Source organism: Paramormyrops kingsleyae, chromosome 3 (genome assembly GCF_048594095.1).
Source record: "Paramormyrops kingsleyae isolate MSU_618 chromosome 3, PKINGS_0.4, whole genome shotgun sequence".
NCBI lineage: Eukaryota > Metazoa > Chordata > Actinopteri > Osteoglossiformes > Mormyridae > Paramormyrops > Paramormyrops kingsleyae.
Genome location: NC_132799.1, coordinates 29,304,015 through 29,322,494, shown reverse-complemented (window position 1 = coordinate 29,322,494; position 18,480 = coordinate 29,304,015). Strand labels below are relative to the sequence as shown.

General features: G+C 48.5%; 1 protein-coding gene across 2 annotated transcripts in view; it reads left to right on the top strand.

The window, feature by feature from the left end:
* Window positions 1-9,970, top strand: part of LOC111843085 (dedicator of cytokinesis protein 4) — a 71,421-nt gene extending 61,451 nt beyond the window's left edge. Inside the window, exons 42-53 of one of the 2 annotated variants that reach the window (XM_072710076.1) lie at window positions 233-319; window positions 772-948; window positions 2,112-2,195; window positions 2,410-2,529; window positions 2,791-2,912; window positions 3,319-3,439; window positions 3,651-3,732; window positions 4,365-4,474; window positions 4,652-4,724; window positions 5,723-5,842; window positions 6,863-6,924; window positions 7,813-9,970. In XM_072710076.1, the coding sequence (XP_072566177.1) occupies window positions 233-319; window positions 772-948; window positions 2,112-2,195; window positions 2,410-2,529; window positions 2,791-2,912; window positions 3,319-3,439; window positions 3,651-3,732; window positions 4,365-4,474; window positions 4,652-4,724; window positions 5,723-5,842; window positions 6,863-6,924; window positions 7,813-8,256 (1,602 nt within the window). In that variant the 3' untranslated portion in view covers window positions 8,257-9,970. Of the gene's footprint in view, window positions 1-232; window positions 320-771; window positions 949-2,111; window positions 2,196-2,409; window positions 2,530-2,790; window positions 2,913-3,318; window positions 3,440-3,650; window positions 4,271-4,364; window positions 4,475-4,651; window positions 4,725-5,722; window positions 5,843-6,862; window positions 6,925-7,812 lie in introns of those variants that run through there. The other variant, XM_072710075.1, reaches the window with a different exon arrangement.
* Window positions 9,971-18,480: the final 8,510 nt, after the last annotated feature.

Below are 18,480 nucleotides of genomic sequence, written 5' to 3'. Positions count from 1 at the left end.
ACCCATTCAGATGGACTGCTGGTGAGCCCCCTATCCTGAGCTCATCCTGTTCCCCGGTGGTTATACTGTTAGACATAAAGCGCTTTGATCAGCATCTATCTCTTTGTGGCCTTGAATATAGATTTAATTATACATAATAGTGTAGTGATAGGTTGTGGATGGAATCTCAGGAGTGTTAGTGGTACATGGAAAGGCTCTCAGTAACTGTGTGTGTGTGTGTGTGTGTGTGTAGAGCCTGTGGGTGGAGAGGACAACGCTAACACTGGTGCAGAGCTTACCGGGCATTTCTCGCTGGTTCGAGGTAGACAAGAGGGATCTGGTGAGTATCTGCCTCTGATGAGAACATCCAAAGGGCCCTTCTGAGTGCTCTTAATGTAGCCTGTGTTTGACGCCTGAATACAGGCCTTAAAAATGTGTACAGACTCTTCAGCTTCTCTCATGCTGAAATGTTCTGGTAGAGATCGTTCCCCATTCTGCAACCGTTTTCCTTAATTATCTTGACTCTAGGCCAGTATTTCCCAGTCTGGTCCTCAGGGACCTGCAGACAGTCCACATTTTTGCTCCCTCCCAGCTCCTAGTAGGAGCAAAAATGTGGACTGACTGGCAGGGAGCTGGGAGGGAGCAAAAACGCGGAAAGTCTGCGGGGCTCCAGGGACTGGATTGGGAACCACTGCGCTAGGTGATTAATTTCCCTTTAAAAATAACCGAAATGCAAACTGGATGGAGAGTGGAGGCTGCAACGAGAGCACTGAGGCATTGTGGGTGTTCTAGATGGAGGTGAGCCCACTGGAGAACGCCATCGAGGTGATGGAGAACAAGAACCTGCAGCTGCGCACTCTGATCGCACAGTGCCAGGCGCGACAAGGCCAGAGTGTCAGCCCGCTCACCATGTGCCTCAACGGTGTCATCGATGCCGCAGTCAACGGGGGCCTCGCCCGCTACCAGGAGGTGAGAGCCTCGGGTGCCCAAGAATATCTCTTCGTGATCCGGTCCTCAGCCCCGGAGAACCTCTCTCGTAGCTGCAGCCACGCCCACGAAAGCTTCACGGTGCTTCTTTTTGGTGCGAGAATGTTAGCATCCTACCCGCTGATCCCCAGTTAACCTGTAGGGAGCGCCATCCCATTCTCTCCATCCACGGGGGCCGAGTGTCATTATGACAATTTCGGTGAGCCAGCTGACATCTCCGCGGGCAGGAGTGTCACCACACTACTTTTCCACCGCAGTTTGATGTGACTCCACTTGATCGGCACGGTGGGGCAGGTCCCAAATGATGACCGCCTGGTGTAGTGCCGGGTTTAGGAGCAAACGTGGGGCCCTGAATCTCACGCCGGTCCTTTTGATCTCCCGTCTCTCACCTCGCAGTGTCACCGTCTTATAACGGATTACAGCTCTGCATTTTGACTTTTCTTTTGATTGGCCAGTTAATTGAGCCTCAAACACCAGTGCTGACTTTTGAGTTGAATCTCTGTTTTCCGGAAAAGTCTTCGAGGTCCACGCTTTTGCTGCTGGTGGCATAAAGAGGGAATAAGGACCGGTAGTCATTCCACCAGCAGCCCTGGCTGGTACGGACCAAAACATCCACTCATAAGTCACATGATTAAGGTAAAGTCACATGATTAGGGTAAAATGTATGACATCATGTTGGGTGAGTTATCTCATCACTTGGTTCCATTCCTTTGAACAGCGGGAACAGGGAGATGTCTCATTCAGCTTTGGGATGGTCCTACCACCATATTCTTAACTCTGTTCAACATCAAATCGAATCAAAGTTTATTCATGAAATGCGCAACATCACAGCAAATGGTGGTAGACGCAGGCAATTCCCACGAACCTCCAGCATGTGGCGTTAGAGTTCACCGCGCAAGAATGAAGCTCTGGTTTTGTGTGGGCAGTAAAAAGCCTGTCGGCGCTCATTAAACGTCCCGCCGGGTGAGGCCTGAGCCGGATTTAGCGGTAAGCCACGGCTGGCAGGGAGCGTGTGAGAGCCCTCCACCGTGCTGTCGACACGTCCTTGAGTTCCCAGTGCCACCCGTGTACAGTGTGTGTGGGGGGGGGGGAGGATCGGGGCAGGGGGTGGGAATGGCTGAGAGAGTCTGTTCGTCTCCCCACAGGCGTTCTTTGGGAAGGACTACGTGGCAAGCCACCCGGAAGATGGCGAGAAGATCACGCGGCTGAGGGAGCTCATGTTCGAGCAGGTGGGCCCGACACATCTCCGCGGTCGTGTCACACACCCGCCTGTAGGGGGCAGTCATTAATCTTGCAGTTTCTATAGAGTCAGCCACTTTCCCCAGCTTGGTCAGGTCGGTTTTAAGGGGATGGCACCTGTGTATCGTGTGAACCTCTGGTTTCAAGTTCACTTCCTTAACTACTGTTGCCCCTGCTGACCGTTCTGTCCTGTTTGTCTCCCAGGCACACATCCTGGAATACGGTCTGGCCGTGCACGAGAAAGTCGTTCCCCAGGACATGCGGCCACTGCACAAGAAGCTGGTGGATCAGTTCCACGTGATGAAGACGAGTTTGGGAATCCAGGTGGGTCTATGTTCTCGTCCCACCCCCCAAACACCCATGTGATCTTACATTATGTCTGTTTCTGCTTGACATCTCGGCACTCAGCTACATGCAAACCTCTGGTTCAGGGCTTGAGTTTCATAACAGCCCATCGCCTGCAGCCGTTCCCGCCTCCCCGTAACTACAGAAACTGCTGCTATGCAACGGCAGGCTTTCAGAGTGAGTGCTGGCACCTCCTCTCTCCTGCTCGCTCTCATCTCCTCCCTCCTCCTTCTCCGGCAGGAGTTCCCGGCCTACGTGCATGCCAACCCCCTGCCCTTCATCAATGGGAGCCCGCGTGGCTGTAGGAGCTCCCTCCCCAGCGCCATCAGCCCGGACGGCGGCCGTGTGGTGGCTCGGCGCAGGTGAAGACACATCCCCCACCCTCGCCAGCTATTAGCTGTGACCCTGTGATCGGAAAGTTGCTGGTTCAAATCCCGTGGCCAGCTGAGTGAATTCACTGTTGGGCCCTTGAGCCGAGACCCTTAATCCCAGTTGCTCCAGGGGCTGGTTGATGCCTGCTCTATCAATTATACATTGTTTTGGGAAAGAGCATCTGCTATATGAAACGAATGTAATGGGTTTGGGGTCTTTCTATACTGCGGCATGTGGGAGGCATTTTAGCTCAAAAGAAAAACATAAATCAAGAAGTATCCATTTTTGGTCTTATGCCTTAAAGATTACAGATACACGAGAATTCGGTTGGTACCCCCCCCCCCCACGCTCTGAATAACCCTGTATCCTTGTGTTCCTCTGTTGCCATGCCGACAGTCCCCTCAGCTACCCAGCTGGCAACCGGTACTCGTCGTCCTCGCTGTCATCGCAGGCCTCCAACGAAGTGAGCAACATCACGGGCCAGTCGGAGAGCTCGGACGAGGTCTTCAACATGCAGGTCTGCCCTCTTGCCGGCCACGCCCACTAGGGGGCTCTCTGCCGGCTCGTGCTCCGGGTCGCCTTGGCCCAAATCAGTTTCTTTGGAGACTTTTTGCTGGTCTTCTGATTAATGCTAGTGCAGACCAGTTCCCACACATCAGCCGTGTAATAGTCAGGGCCACTGATATGATGTATTAATGTCAAGTATGCCTGCCCCCCCGCAACTGTAGCCAAGTCCGTCTACCTCAAGTCTGAGCTCCAGCCACTCGGCCTCCCCCAACGTGACTGGCGCCGCTCCATCCAATGCCCGAGGTCAGACCCTTCCCCCTCCTGCCTCCCACACTTGCTTCTGAACTGAAGCCATTTTTGCTGACCTGCCATTCACTCAGAGTTACCCTCCTGGTGTAAGGACCCTACACCTCTCCTGCAGTCCCCGCATTCCTCAAAAGCCCTGCATCGCTACACTGAAGCTGCTAATTTGCTTTTAAAATCAGTTATAATTCTAGCTGCTGTTTGTCCACTCTAAGATAAGTAGTGCGCAAGGCATGATGGGAAATCGTTCTTGTGAGAACGTCTGTTAAGCAAGTGGTTGACATCTGATCACACTTAGCAAGTCCTTCAATTTCAAGTAGCTGTGGACATCTAGGAGAGCTTGAGCAGCCATACTGAGTATAAAGCGTTTGTTATGAGCTGAACACTGAGCTAATCCATAAATTTTCCACCTGGTGGACTCTGTGTCGGAATGAAAAACCTGCCAACGGTCGTTTCCCCTTGAAGGAGCCCCCGGCGACCAAGCGTCAGTATGTAATTGGCCGTCTTCGGTCACCGACAGCGTTTCCGAGACACCTGTTGAAGGTACGCCAGCCTGCGTGTCTGTCCCGTGTCCCTGTGCCGTACGGCAGGTGTCGTGTGTCACGCGTCACCATCTGAAGCTTCCTCCCCAGGCTCCCCGCTGCTATCTGACAAAAGTAAGCATTCCAGGGAAAACTCCTGCTTCTCCCCCCGGGATAGACCCTGCAGCACTGGCTTCCCAATGCCCCTGGACCCAGGACAGGTGAGACTGTGTCCCACATGGCTGGTACAGGGGAGTGTGACTGAAAGCCCATAAACTCACATCCCCAACAGAAGAAAGCCCAAAGTAGGACATCCGGACTTTGTCACCCCACTACAGGTGGCAGAAGATGAACCCTAAGAGCGTATGATTTAACCATGCTGCTTTTCTGCCCCCCAGAGGTCGCTCCCACAACTTATAAGCAATTCTTCATTACCTCGGAGTGACCCGAGCCAACCAGCACCCGAGAAAGGTAAGGCTGTCCTTCATCATCAGCATCATCATCACCAGTGAATAAATAAACATTTGGATTCTCGCTTACATTGGGTGCAATTTGTAAATGCAAGTCGAGATTCTCCCTTTTAATTGATTTGTTAACAATGAATGAGTTTGTTAATTTGAGGGAGTGCATTGTGGGAAATGAACAGAATCTTTTGGTCTGCATCACTGGAACATTTATACAGTCCCTCGCTGGCCCCTGCTTGCCAGAGGGTTCATTTCTTACTGTGGACTGTCGGTGTAAAAACGACCTTGGGGACCTTTTAGACGTGTTAAGATATTCCCTATTAAATTGTGTTTTTGTTTTGGCCAAAGCTGGATATTACTGTTGTTTATAAGTGCGTAAATCTGTCCCTTGTCTCGATCTGAAGGTTTTTACAAATGCACAGTGCCGACGGGTTTTAATTTGCACCAGTGGCAGAGGAACCGCCCCATTGAGAATTTCAGAACCGCACAGCGCGCTGGAGAACTCATCTATGTAAAAGGCTGATTCCAAATGCCCCCTCCACACGCGCTCCACAGATGAGGGCTAATTCTTAATTTTAGCTGCTCTCTACTCGGTGGCGAGGTTTGTTAGGGGGGTGGGGCAGGGTGGAGGCACTGGCTGTAATAGGGTTCCCCCCCCCCCTTGACCTTTGACCTGTAGGCATATTTTCCCTCAAAAATTGCCCCACAGCGTTCCTGCATGCCTTGCTGGATAATGGCGCAGATGGGTTACCTTCAGAAGATAGCTAATGCCTTAGGGGTGGGGGGCTCAAGCAGAGAACCAGCACAGATCCTCCTCAGAGGTGTCGTCTTAAAATGCACCAGCAGGGGGTGGTCAGGCATCAGTCAGAGCCATAATCGTGTCCCCTAGTAGCTAACCTTGCTGTCCGCTGTGGCTATGCATCGTTTGGGTAAAGTGATAATTCTTCCAGGTTGCTGGTGACTAGCCGTAACTGACAGCACTCTCCTCGTGTGTCTTTTGTGAAGTCCTGAGCCCCACTGCGTGCACCTGGAATCTAGACAGTCCAAAAGAGGCTAACACGCAGTATTCAGATGCGCTCGGGAAATTGATATCGCCCCCCGTCCCTCCTAGGCCACCGTACACAGGTAAACACCGACGGAGAGCTTCGCAGCCGCTGCTAGCATTTCCCACCCTTGCCACTGACTTGCACCCATTGGCTGGGATCATCTGCTGCTGTTTCGCTGTGCCTGGCTTCGCCTGCTGCTGTCTCATGCTTTTACACGCCTCTCCCGCTTTCCTCAACGTCATCGGTTCAGCCGGCGGGCACTCGTACGCAGGGCCGGTCCAGGGCATCAGCAAACTAAGCGGCTGCATGGAGCCCAGGGGCCACTGGGGATCCTCACATCCTATCATCCTGTCAGAACTGGAAGGAAGATGACAAACGACTAGGTTAATCAAATTTTGCTAAGGGTCCCGAAAAGGCTTGGGCCGGCCCTACGTCTACGCAGACCTGTACTCCCCTATCGATTGCCGCTGTCTGGAGTTGCGCCTCACCTTCAGCTGCAGTGAAAACACGGGAGTTTCTAGCCACTCACAAACTCCTTAGAAACACCGCCTTCGTTGTTGAGGGTGGCCTGGTTCATCCGAATGCGTGGGGCTGTGGACCGCATGCTAAAAATAATGCGATATTAGCATGAAGGACGTAGCATGTAAACCGCAGGCATAAGTGCTCGTTCATCCACAGGCCTTAATCCCAGCGCTGCCCTGCGGATCAGTGTTCTTAGGCTCTTTTACACATTTATCTCTAGGCCACCTCAAGGCTCCATTAAATCCACGATCAAGGAAAGGGAGGCCTCATCGTATCCCCCCCCCCCCAGTATAACGGCTTTGCTGTCAGAGCTAAACCAAGCTGTACCGACTTTTAATAGTGCAGCACCCCCACCCACCATGTGACAGGCTTGCGATGCATGTTGCCTGCTAACATGCTAATGCTAAAGGGCTTGGTACAGCACTGCAGCGTTGACACGCGCCTCCTCCTTCCCTTCCTGCCCTCAGCTCCGTCGCGGCTCCTGCATGCAATTGGGTCTCAAGCATGACGTCCGCCTTCGTCGGCCATTTTCACCTCCTTCTCTCCCTCCCCCTCTCTCCCTCTTCCCTGTGAACAGGTTCACCTGCCAGGAACTTGAGGTCCCTGTCCCCTGTCCCCATCCCCAGGTCTCCGCAAAAGGTATGCCCTGCTCCGTCTCGGGATGCCCCGGTGGATTGTGGGATACGGGCAGCCAGACCGCGGCTGCACGCGCGGTGCAGTGATCCCTGCTGTTTCCGCATGCTTATGAATCCAAACGCTTAATGGTGATGGGCGCATGTGGCGGCCATGTGCTGCAGAGCGAGGCTGGCCAAGCCCATCTGCTCTCAGAGAAGCCGCCCCGATAGGCAGCCCGAGAGCAGGTACTCTGCTCGTTACCCTCGTTAGTGTCAGGTCTGATGGGTAACAGCCAACGTCGTCACCGAGCAATGAGAAAAATTCTCAATCCCTTTGTCAGGCCACGCTAAATCTGGGCCTAATCGCCTGTATTGGGATTCTTTCACTGTCCTTGTCTCCCTGCGAACATTGATTACTTGCCGCCGCCCCCCCTTCCTTTTTTTTCTTACCCCGTGAGATATGGATAATTGTCCATTTACTCGGCTAAAACACTAGAGGGCGGAAAAGGTCACAGCAGTCCGGCCCAGAGGCAGCAGGCAGAGCAGAAACGCGCCTGGAGGAGGCAGCTGGGCTCTCTGGGCGCCTAAACGGAAACGTCGGACGCACCGCGGCAATTCGGCTAGAGCCGTGTTGCCAGAAGTGAGGGATTGTATTATGGGATATACAAATCTGGCAGAACCAGATCGACAGGATCGAGCGATCTTTCTTCCCATCCTGGTATTATTATTGATTGTGGTGTTCTCTGTGGATACTGCTCTTATGAATACCACTCAGTGGCAGACTCCCATCTCTTTGGTCATCCAGGACCCATTCATCTGTCTGTGGTGACAGTGTTACTGGGCTGTGCTTGGCTGCCGCTGTGTAGTTCAGCCCTAATGGCCCACTCTCTTGTCCCCCCCCCCCCCCCCGCAGAGCTCAGTGCCCCCTTACACTCCCTCCCCGACCGAGTGCCATTCGGGGGGGCTGGTGTCCAATTCGCCGGTGCTGTCGGGCAGCTACAGCAGCGGGATCTCCTCGCTGAGTCGCTGCAGCGTGTCAGACACTTCGGGCCTGGAGGCCCCACCCCCCGGCGACCCTGCCCCCACTGGCACGCTCAGCACCTCCGTGTCCGGCGGGTCCGACGAGCTCTCGCGACCTGGGAACAAGACTCCGCCGCCGTACAGCGTGTACGAGCGCACCAACTCGCGCCGGCCGGTGCCCCTCCCCCACAGCCTCTCCATCCCGCCCCCCATCGCCCCGCCTGCCCTGCCTCCCAAGCCCCACCAGTTCCGTGGCACCAAACTGGACTCAGAGCCCCGGCGACCAGAACCCATCCAGCGGCCCAGGCCCCTACCGAGGAAGGTGTCTCAGCTATAGCGCCTCCCTTTTGGTGGCAACCAATGGCACGCTATGCACTTTCTGGTTGGGTAATCCCAAGGTTCTAGGACAGTACGGATTTAGACATAGAAGTAGAAGTGATTTTTTTTTTTTTTTTTTTAAGAGGGCTGTAAATATATTTACTGCACCTCTTAGTGCATCTCGGATTAACACACTCTTACATAGTAGTACAGGATTGGTGATCAATGAAATGTTCAAATACATGTATATATGAGTTGGAAAAATAACAGGTTTTTGCCTTATTAGAGTCTCATTATTTTTGAAGGTTTCCAGTAAACCCTGAAACACATCGGAAAAGCTACTATATTGTCCTCAATGGCTAAAAGGTGCTAGAGGTTTCTTCTGTGTCTTTCATCATAGCCTAGAATCTACCAACCCTCCTTCCCCGTGGCCCCACACTGCAGATCCGCCTGGTTTTCACCAAGTGTTGTGCCAAAGGAACCTTTACGCGTTTCTGTAATGGGACCCGCAGATTTCCAGTAAACAGGCGCTCTCTCCCGAGCCGATCTTCTAATGACGCACAATCGTAGTTACCCCCCCATCTGTGCGCGACACGGAATACGAGCGGTCGGCTAGCCGCCGCGCAGAACCTCCGCAAAAGCAATAGCCGGGACACAGCCGCGTCGGACAAAAGCACAAACCGGGACCACCTCCGACGGCGCGCCCCCCCCCCCACCCGCCTAATAATAAAGCGGCGCCGGTCACACGTGACGTCAGACTGCCAATTCCTCACGCATACATTCCTTTAACGCAAAGTGAACACGCAGCTCGCAGAACTCCGATTGCCCTTTTCACTAATATGGTGATTAGCTACGTGATTGTACGGGTGTCCTCTCCCCCCGCTCCTCCCCCAGTACGTTTTACTTAATCGAAAAAAATACTGACTGAACAGACTTTAGTTCTGATTTTTTTTTAACAGTACTCTGATTGTTCCGGGTCACTTACCCGTTATTGAAAATATTTTATTGTGCACAAACATGGTTTTGTAACACGTCAGTGGACAATATTGACTGCTTAACTCAGTGAAAATTCAGTATTAACTGCAGTACTTTGGGACTTTTTTGGTTTGGTCTCCCAGTTTCGCTTTTCTCTGCATAAATTAGTTTTTTTTTTTTTTTTTTTTGTGAAATTGTAAATGACATGAGATTGTTGTAAGTATGCCAAATACTTTGTGTATTGCAATTATTGTAAATAATGTGTTTTTAACAAAATGTAGCCATATTGGATTTACAGCATTGAATGTTGCAAGGACAGAATTATAAATCTCAAATATTTATATGTCTTAGTGAGTGTAGACGATGGAGGCAATGGGTATTGCATCTAACATTCACATGCTTAAATAACATTGTTTAATAAAACATTTTGAACAAGGCTAATTTGTATAAATTAGAATTTCATTCTATTCTTTGCATTAAGAAAAGCGTGTTTAAATTCTAAAATATTTACATGAGGTTGTATTGAATTGTTTGATACTGTTTTAATGCAGTTTTTACTTGTATTTTGAGACCGAAAGAGTTTGTGTTGACTCACTGTCCTCTTACCATTAAAAGCCAGGTTTTAAACTGGTTATTTATCACAATAGGAACGACATCTATTTAATCTAATTTAAATGTCTGGAACATTGATTGGTTTTGGTATAAAATGGATTTTACAGATCAAATAAAATGACATCTTCTAATCAAAAAGTATATAATTGAAGCTGTGTGTTATGTAATTGGATTGAAGGGAGCAAAAGAAAAGTTAGCAAAGGTGGATCAGTTTTTGTAAGATGATTGTAAAAAAAAAAATGCTGGTTACACCGGCTTGAAGGACAGGATGATATTTAGCCTTAAATACCCCGGTAACCAGTGGAGTGATAAGCAATTGGATTTTCCAATTCGAGACAAGTCTGCACACGCAATTACATGTATGTAACAGTTTTATTGCCCTGTAAATAGTCTGTAGGGTTTGCAAACTACCCACATGCTTTTGATGTCCCTAGTTTTAGGTTTATAATGGAATAATATAGATTTGCTGTAAGATTTCTTGCGTGAGAGTCTGAAAGCGTGAGAGCTGGCAACCCTGAGAATGACCTGACAGCATTCAGTTGGATACGATATTGGGTGCCACACCACGATCCAGGGTATGAACTGTAAAACCTTGGGTCACCAGATCGAGCCGTGCACCCCAGCTCTTGCCTGAGCGAATGAGATGTGGCGGCTGATGATTCCCAACCCCCCCATCCCCCAGTGGTTTAGGTGACATCTCTAAATCTCTAAGAGCCACCTCTCTCGTCCAATTACCGCTACCTTGTCATTTTTTCTCCAGTCCCATTTTTTAAGCTGTCAAGTGTGGCCTAATATCAGGATGAACAAATATTATATTTTCGAGAGCAATCTCCTTGAAAACGTGCTCGCTCAAAGTCGCGGGACGAGAAGTGCGGAAACCCGCAGATGTAGCGTGTTTCTCCTCAGAGAATGCGCCGCAGTCGATTTTCAGCTTCAGATTCTGAATAACGGCGCTTTCAGAACCACCAAAACAGCCCATAACCTTCAAAGTCATTTATAGACAATAAGGAAGATATGTCTTAGAGAGTGAAGCTGTCAGATGCTGTACAGGAGAAGCACAGCGCTGAAATCCAAAATGTCTGATTGCAGAAAACGCATTCCCATTCCTCACTCTCTCAGCTAAAGCTGTGACCTTTTACCCTGATTGCAACATGCAATAATATACATCAAGAAGAAGCAGAAATCAATAGACATTTTGTCTACCTCAGCATCAAATATTTATCGCAAATCTCCTTTTGAAGTGGTCACCTTTTGAAGGACTCCTCCTGCTGTCATGCTCAGACTGCTTTGCCGTTATATAACCGTCCAACTATTTTTCTGTTCGAACAGCTCTTCGTCTCTGATTCTCCTCTTCCTCGCCGGAGAGACCGTCAGCCTTGTTCCTCTCTCTGTTGTGCAGACTGCACAGATCATTCCTCATCAGGATATAGAAAAATCACAGGATGCGTCTATCCATCTGCCAGCCTGGGTGTAGACGTTTCAGACAGCGGACGTGACTGAAGCTGATCATTGTGGTCCATTTTGTATGTGCGATGACCGCAAAATCCCAGCTGCATTGTTAAGAGACCAGTTTCATTCACACTGACCAGATAGGGACAGTAGCACTTGACTGATGATTCACCAGCAGCACAGAAATCGTGAGCTATTCTAAACAACTCCTCAGTGCTCTGCTTGGCTTGTGGGACTTATGAAGAGACGAGAACTGATCTGATGAAATCCACAATTAATCTCTAGACTCCTCTCCCTCAAGAGGGTTAATTGGTTGTATTCTCCATGTAGAGAGAGGTTTGTTGTTTGTTGTTGGCCAAGCATAAAGCATCCTATGTTTGTGTGCTTGTTAGGAAAAGAGTTTATTAGGAATAGATGTTCACATAATTTTTTATTTTTTCCTCTATGGTCAGCTAGCTTAAGTGGGCTGGGCTCCATTTTATATTTTGACATTGAACATAACTGATGATGTACAGGAACGGCAGAGAGCTTCACACAGATAGACAAGAGGGATTAGTGACTAGATACATTATATGTAGCTAGTGATGGACAAAACAATGCTTCATGAACCATTTGCTGTAGTTTTTGACCCCACTAGATGGTGCTCTCTGTTCAAAAAAGGGCGCAAAGCATGTCCCAAAGTAAACCAAGAGCACCATCTAGTGGGGTCAAAAATACGGCAAATGGTTCATGAAGCATCATTTTGTCTATCACTACTTGAAGCCAAAGAGCAACGCTCTCTAAAATCTAGCGTGGAGTGTATATTCCTGCAGTTTAATCTGAATATCTAATTCTGTGTGCGAGCATGATCATTTTTTATTTTAAAAAGTGTGCCCACTTATAGTAGCCATTGTTTGGATGTTTTTCCCCCATGTCCTTTACTAAAATGACAGCAACCAACGATGTCCCCGGTCCATGAATGAAAACAGCAGTACAGCTGATCCCCAGCATCTCACAGAAAACACAGGCCTGACAGCTGCAGAAGTGGCTCAGAGGTCATATTACAACACGGAGCACCAAGCCTGATTTCTCCACCACAAATCACTTTATGGCTTTAGAAAAAATCCTGAAGTTGACTGCTTTTTGTGCAATCCATCACCCTCTGGTTTCTGCCTTCCTTGCTGGTAATGGCTAGAGTCTGTCCATCCATCTATACAGTGAGGCGTCGCAACGATCCTCGGTTTCAAAGCAGGTGTACCATGGACAGGATGCCAGACCATCACCTGGCACACATGCACAGGCGATCACACATTGAGGGCAATTCAGAGCCACCCGGAGTGCATATTTTTGGACAGTAGGGGGAAATCTGTGTCGTGCCTTGAATGGTTTTATTGTTTTGTTTATTGGGCGAATTTAAGAAGCAGCAACACTGCTGTATGATATTTGTAGGCTTGTCACGCCTGCTTTGACTCACTTTTGCATTTTGCATGCTTTGTTGAGTTTTGTTGAGTGAGAATTGTTGCGTTTACTGTTTGTCTTTGTGTGTATTCATGTTGATTTGCGTTCAAGACGTGGCGGCAGGCTCGGGTGGTGTATATGTGCAGCATGCGTGTAAATCCGGGATGCCGTGTGTTTTCTCATGTGCGCTCCCATGTGACACACACGGCGTGGGCTCCCATGTTTACAGCTGGGGGCCGTGATGGCGGGGTCCTTAACATCACTCCCGTGGATTGGTTAATAACCTTCAAACAGAGCCATACAGAAGAGCAGGGGTGACTTTTCTTCCGGCACACAGCATACACTCCGCTGGGTAGGCTGGAGTAATTGTTACCTTCTGAGTAATTTGACGGCGTTAATCGGCACTGCATAATCCCCTCTCAATCCAAATTCTTCTCGCGAGAGAGGACAAGGGCCGATCGAGACGGCGCCTGGATATTAGGCCAAATCCTGTTCATTACAGCAAAGTGGCGCATATTCGGTTAAATGTGGCTTAGGGGAAGCAGCCTGCCGTGTGCAGCGTGAGAGACTCGTCCTTCTCCGAGCGCTCAAGAGGTGAGATTGTTCATGCTTATCTTTTAATTGACAGTTCCAATTTTGTAAGGCCCGCTGAATTTTTACGACCTGCAGACCACTGGGACATACTAGTCACAGTAGCTACACAGACACTGAAGGAAGCATGCGGATTTCGAACTGGTTTCGACAAGCAGCCCGACTGCAGATAAGAGGATGCGTTTGGTGCGTCATCGTGGATGAGCATGTGGTTTACGGACACCAGATGCAAATGCAGCATGACACTATCATCTTACTTCATTTACCAAAAGAGTACGACTCAAATCTCCTTTGTGTTTTGAACAGAAACGGCAGACAGAATGGATGTGGTGAGTCTGGCAGTGCACAACGCGTTTTTGAACCTAAACACGCGTGCGGTGTGGCTTGAGTGCGGCCTGGATGAAGTTCTGGGTGTTTGCGCTGTGCTCGCTCTCACTCCCTGGGACCTGTTTTGTGTGTTTCTCCGCTTCTGTTTTTGAGGACGCGCAGCCTAGGAGAAGCCTGGGGTGTTTTTCTCTGCACAGGGCCCTCATGGAATTTGAAAGCCGGCGCGGCACTTTAGGGAATTAGTGCGCAGGAGTGGGAGGCCGGGGGGCCTAGTGTTTCAAAGGGGACTTGTAAGTTTCCCTCCTCTCTTTCTCCACCCCCCCCCACTCTTCCAGCTTTTTCTCCTTTTCATGACAGACCTGTATTTCCCTGAATTCTGTTTGGCCTCATGACTGTTTTTTGTCGCTGTTCACGTTTTGGGTTGGCTTTCAAATTTAAAGTCCTACTGTCCCTTCATAAACAAGGTTAGACATATTTTAATTGTTCTGCATAAGCTTGCTTACCTGAGGAAAGTAAGTGGCAATAAGGCCAAACTGCAATTTATTAAGCTTTACCATCGCTGTATAGATACCTCTATTAGCATTAGCATGACAGTATGGATAAGTCCTTTAGTATTAGCATCACTGCATGGATAGCTCTATTAGCATTAGCATGATAGTATGGATAAGTCCATTAGTATTAGCATCACTGCATGGATAGCTCTATTAGCATTAACATCCCTTATGGACACCTCTATTAGCATTAGCATCACAGTATAGATACCTCTATTAACATGAGAATTGCTGTATGGATCCCTCTTTTAATGGATACAACGATATAGATGGATGGATGGATCCCTCTTTTAGCATTAGCATCACCGAATAAATATCAGTATCAGCATTGCAATAGTTTAAATAGTATTTCTGTTATCATTAACATCCTCCTATGGATAGCTCTATTAGCATTAGCATATTAGCAACCTAAATCGTTTACTACTTAGTCTGATAAAGCGTCCACCTTCCTCTCCTACAAGCTAGCTTCATATGTCAGCTTGTTTGAAATGTCTTGCCCTAACTCCACCACCCCCCCCCCCCCCCGACCAAAAAAAAGCCCTTAAAGGGATGATATTATGTTCTTCGCCCATTCGATTCGCCTAAAGAACATCTGATGTCATTAAGGTCCTGAATTTGTTTACTGGAATAATTGTCTCCGACACAGTGACACTTAGACCCTGCTCAGCGTTCCATTTCTGGATCTGTCACACTGTTGGCTCATGGTTCAAGCAAAGCTGAAAGCGATCGTGTGACCTGGTCCAGCCTCTGAGTTTGTGCCGTGTCCCGGACTCAATGAAGAAACACGCAGAGATTAATAGGTGAGGAAGCTCTGTAGAGTGCAACTGACCCCTGTCACAAACACCCCACTCCGCTGGCTGGGTCACAAACACCCCACTCCGCTGGCTGGCACTTTTCTCTTCTGTTTCTGAACACTGTGCTCCAACGTTTGTTTGGTTGGTATAATTAGTATTAATGATGTTTAAAATCCAATACGAAGGGGACTTTTATTTTCAAAACTGCACTATTGTTCTGACGTTGTTATTGCTATCTTGATTATGAATGATTCTTGGGACAATAAGAAATGTTTCATTCCCTAAATCCGCTCATAATCTCACTGTTCTCCAGGATTTTTAGATGTTATCTAAATTCATCCTTAAATGTCTGGGACAGTGTCGGGGGGCGGGGGGGCAGTATGGGCATGGATACCCTGACAGAATTAGGGGGCCCAGCACTTAAAACAAAATGATATATTGCCATAGGGGAGCCCTAGGCAACATTTTGTCAGACGGCCCAGAATGTCTAGTGATGCTCCTGATTACATCTAGAGAGCTCCTTCAAAGTGACAGTTAATTACCTGCTGTTTTTTTCCTCCATACTGTTGCCGAGACGACCCCCCCCCCCCCCAAGGTGTGGCCGGTGTGACTGGCAGGCGCCTGCCATGAGCTATGCCGCTGTCGGAGGTGCGATTCTGCGCCCAGCGTGAGAAGTGCTTTGTTTCACAGCAGTTTCCTGAGCGCCATGTGAAACCACCAGGGCCCCCCAGGAGGCGCTCGGGCTCGGGGGGGAGGGGGGTTTCACAGCCCGGGTGTCGATTGCGAGGTCCAGTCTGCAAGCCTTTCTCAGGTAGAGCCGTTGTCGCTTTCCTGTCGCGGTTCCCAGGTGTTTTTCCTGGAATGTTGGATTTATTTATAAGGAAAACTCACACTGTGACATCATATCTGCTATATAGAAGCCCGTTTCTACCACAGTGGAAAAAATATATATATAATTTAAGTCAAAATTTTGACTTGGTTAGCTTGTTATTTTGAGATATTATCTCAAATTTTGACTTAAGTCGAAATATCGAGATATCTCGAAATATCGAGATATCTCTAAATAACGAGAGTTAAGTTGAAATTTCGAGATAACTAAGTAGAAATATCGAGATAACTATCTCGAAATTTCAACTTAATTCTCGTTATTTCAAGATAATATCTCAATATTTCGACTTGGTTACATTACACTGAGATCGACAGGCGGATCGGTGCCGCGTCAGCAGTGATGCGGGCGCTGCATCGGTCTGTCGTGATGAAGAAGGAGCTGAGCCAAAAGGCAAAGCTCTCGATTTACCGATCGATCTACGTTCCTACCCTTACCTATGGTCTGGAGCTGTAGGTAATGAAAATAAATAGATGTCACCCAACCACTGAAGAATTGGACAAGGGATAATCCATTCGATCAGCAAATACTCAGCACAATTTACATTTACAGTATTTATTTAACAGACGCTCTTATCCAGAGCGACGTACAACAGTACCACAACTATTCATCAAACTGTTAAGCTAACTTAAATCAATACTCCAAATCAGTCTTTTCCGGGAAAGCTGCTTAATGCGCGCGCATGTGACTGCGAGTTTCTCATTATTTTGAGATAACTAAGTTGAAATATTGAGATAACTGTTGAAATTTTAAGATAATATCTCAAAATACCAAGATAACTAAGTCGAAATTTTGACTTAAATTATATATATATTTTCCACGGTGGTGGAAATGGGCTTCCATAGATCTCAGTGTAATATAACTAAGTCGATATTTTGAGATAGTTATCTCGTTATTTTGAGATATTAAGTTGAAATTTTGAGATAATTATTTTGAGATAAGTCGAAATTTCGACTTAAATTAAATATGTATCTTTCTCCACGGTGGCGGAAACGGGCTTCCATAGATAACATCCTCTAAAAGTCAGACAAAACTTTTTAGCCTTGCGATACATGTTGAGATTTGGCTAATGGCACTGATGACAAAGCATTAAATATACAGTCTAAAAATACAACTGATTGGTATATGTCAAATCACAATGCTCAGTGAGTCATTTTCTTTGCCTAAAAGTCACATTTTTAGTGGACAGGATTGTAATTCAGACTCATTAAATTTTATCAGGTTGCATGTAACTATTTGTAGGTCATTTTTTAGTGATTGTTCATCACCGCATTCTTAAGGATGTTTCAGAAGTTGCCAGGGGACGCCTCTCTGCTCTTTTTCCCGGGTCATTCTGCCGTTCCGCAGTCAATGCACAGCCTCGAAGTAACAAAGTTAAATACCGTTCCTCAGATGAAGGCTTCCTCCTGGGGTCAGAACCAGCACATGGGTCCATCAGGACCGCGATCACTGTGCCCTCTGCACCGTCTGCTGACATTTCAGCGCCACGTCGCTGTGAAAATGGAGACTGCAGAGGAAACAAGGACCAAGGACATGGGAGGGAGGGGGGGGGGGGATGCCTGGTGGCAGGAGGGGGACGTGGAGGGGGACGTTCGCTAGGTGGCGTGAAAGAGCCTGATTCACACGTACATACAGACAATGGCGTAGGAGAGAGTTTGATATGGGGAGGGGGGGGGGGGGGGGGGGGGGGGCACAGCTTAATCATTTAAATATAAAGGTTTGTTTATTAGGGGAATGAATGAAAGCAAGTTAAATATCCCCCCGGGTCCTGCACCCCTGCATGCACACACACACACACATAAACACAAACGCAGACCAACTACTGACTACCACATGCGTGTGCTCCGTATGTTGTCCAAGCAACCCCCCCCCCCAAAAAAAAATCCGACGTGTGTCCACTGAGCCGTTCTGTTGTTCCTCTTGCTGCTGCCAAAATGAACATGGCTAGCAGGGTGTGATCCCACAGGCGGCCGGGGAGAGCCCAGCCCTCTGCTTTTTGTTTTTCAATCAATATGTTCTCGCAATGTTTTTGTTTTCTTGGAACGATGAGTTAATACCGGTGTAGCACTGCTTATGCCCTCCGTTGCTGGATTTGAGTGATTAATTATGCCCCCAGTGGCTGTCTGTTTTACAGGTTTGTACTGTTAACACACTGGTAGATGTTTATCAGAGCGGGTCAGATTAAGTGCACTCGCATTTTGGCTGGATGGCCCGTAAGCTACATGAGCTCACTGTGTATTTCATGACGTTCCTCCGCTTAGAAAGCAGCTTCTTCAAAACTCCACTGCGTACTAGGCTTCCGGGAGCTTCCGGGCATCCGCTAATCCGGAGGCCCCTCACGTGTTGAGCGCCGTGGTTCCATCTGCCATAGTCTGGAGAGCATGCGGCGAGCTCCTGTGGTCAGTCGCGCCAAGCGCCAGGCGCCCGCTGCCTTCCGGAATAATCCCCCTGGCTTCACTGTGAAGCGTGTCATATATACACACCCGCCGCGGTCGTGTGCCTCTCTCCTCACTTTCGCCACCTTTTTCTCTCCCTTGCTTTGTTCCGTCTCACTGTAGTTTGCCCAAGACGGCTGTCGATTTCCTCATTTCACGCCACCGTACGTCTGATTTGATATTTTT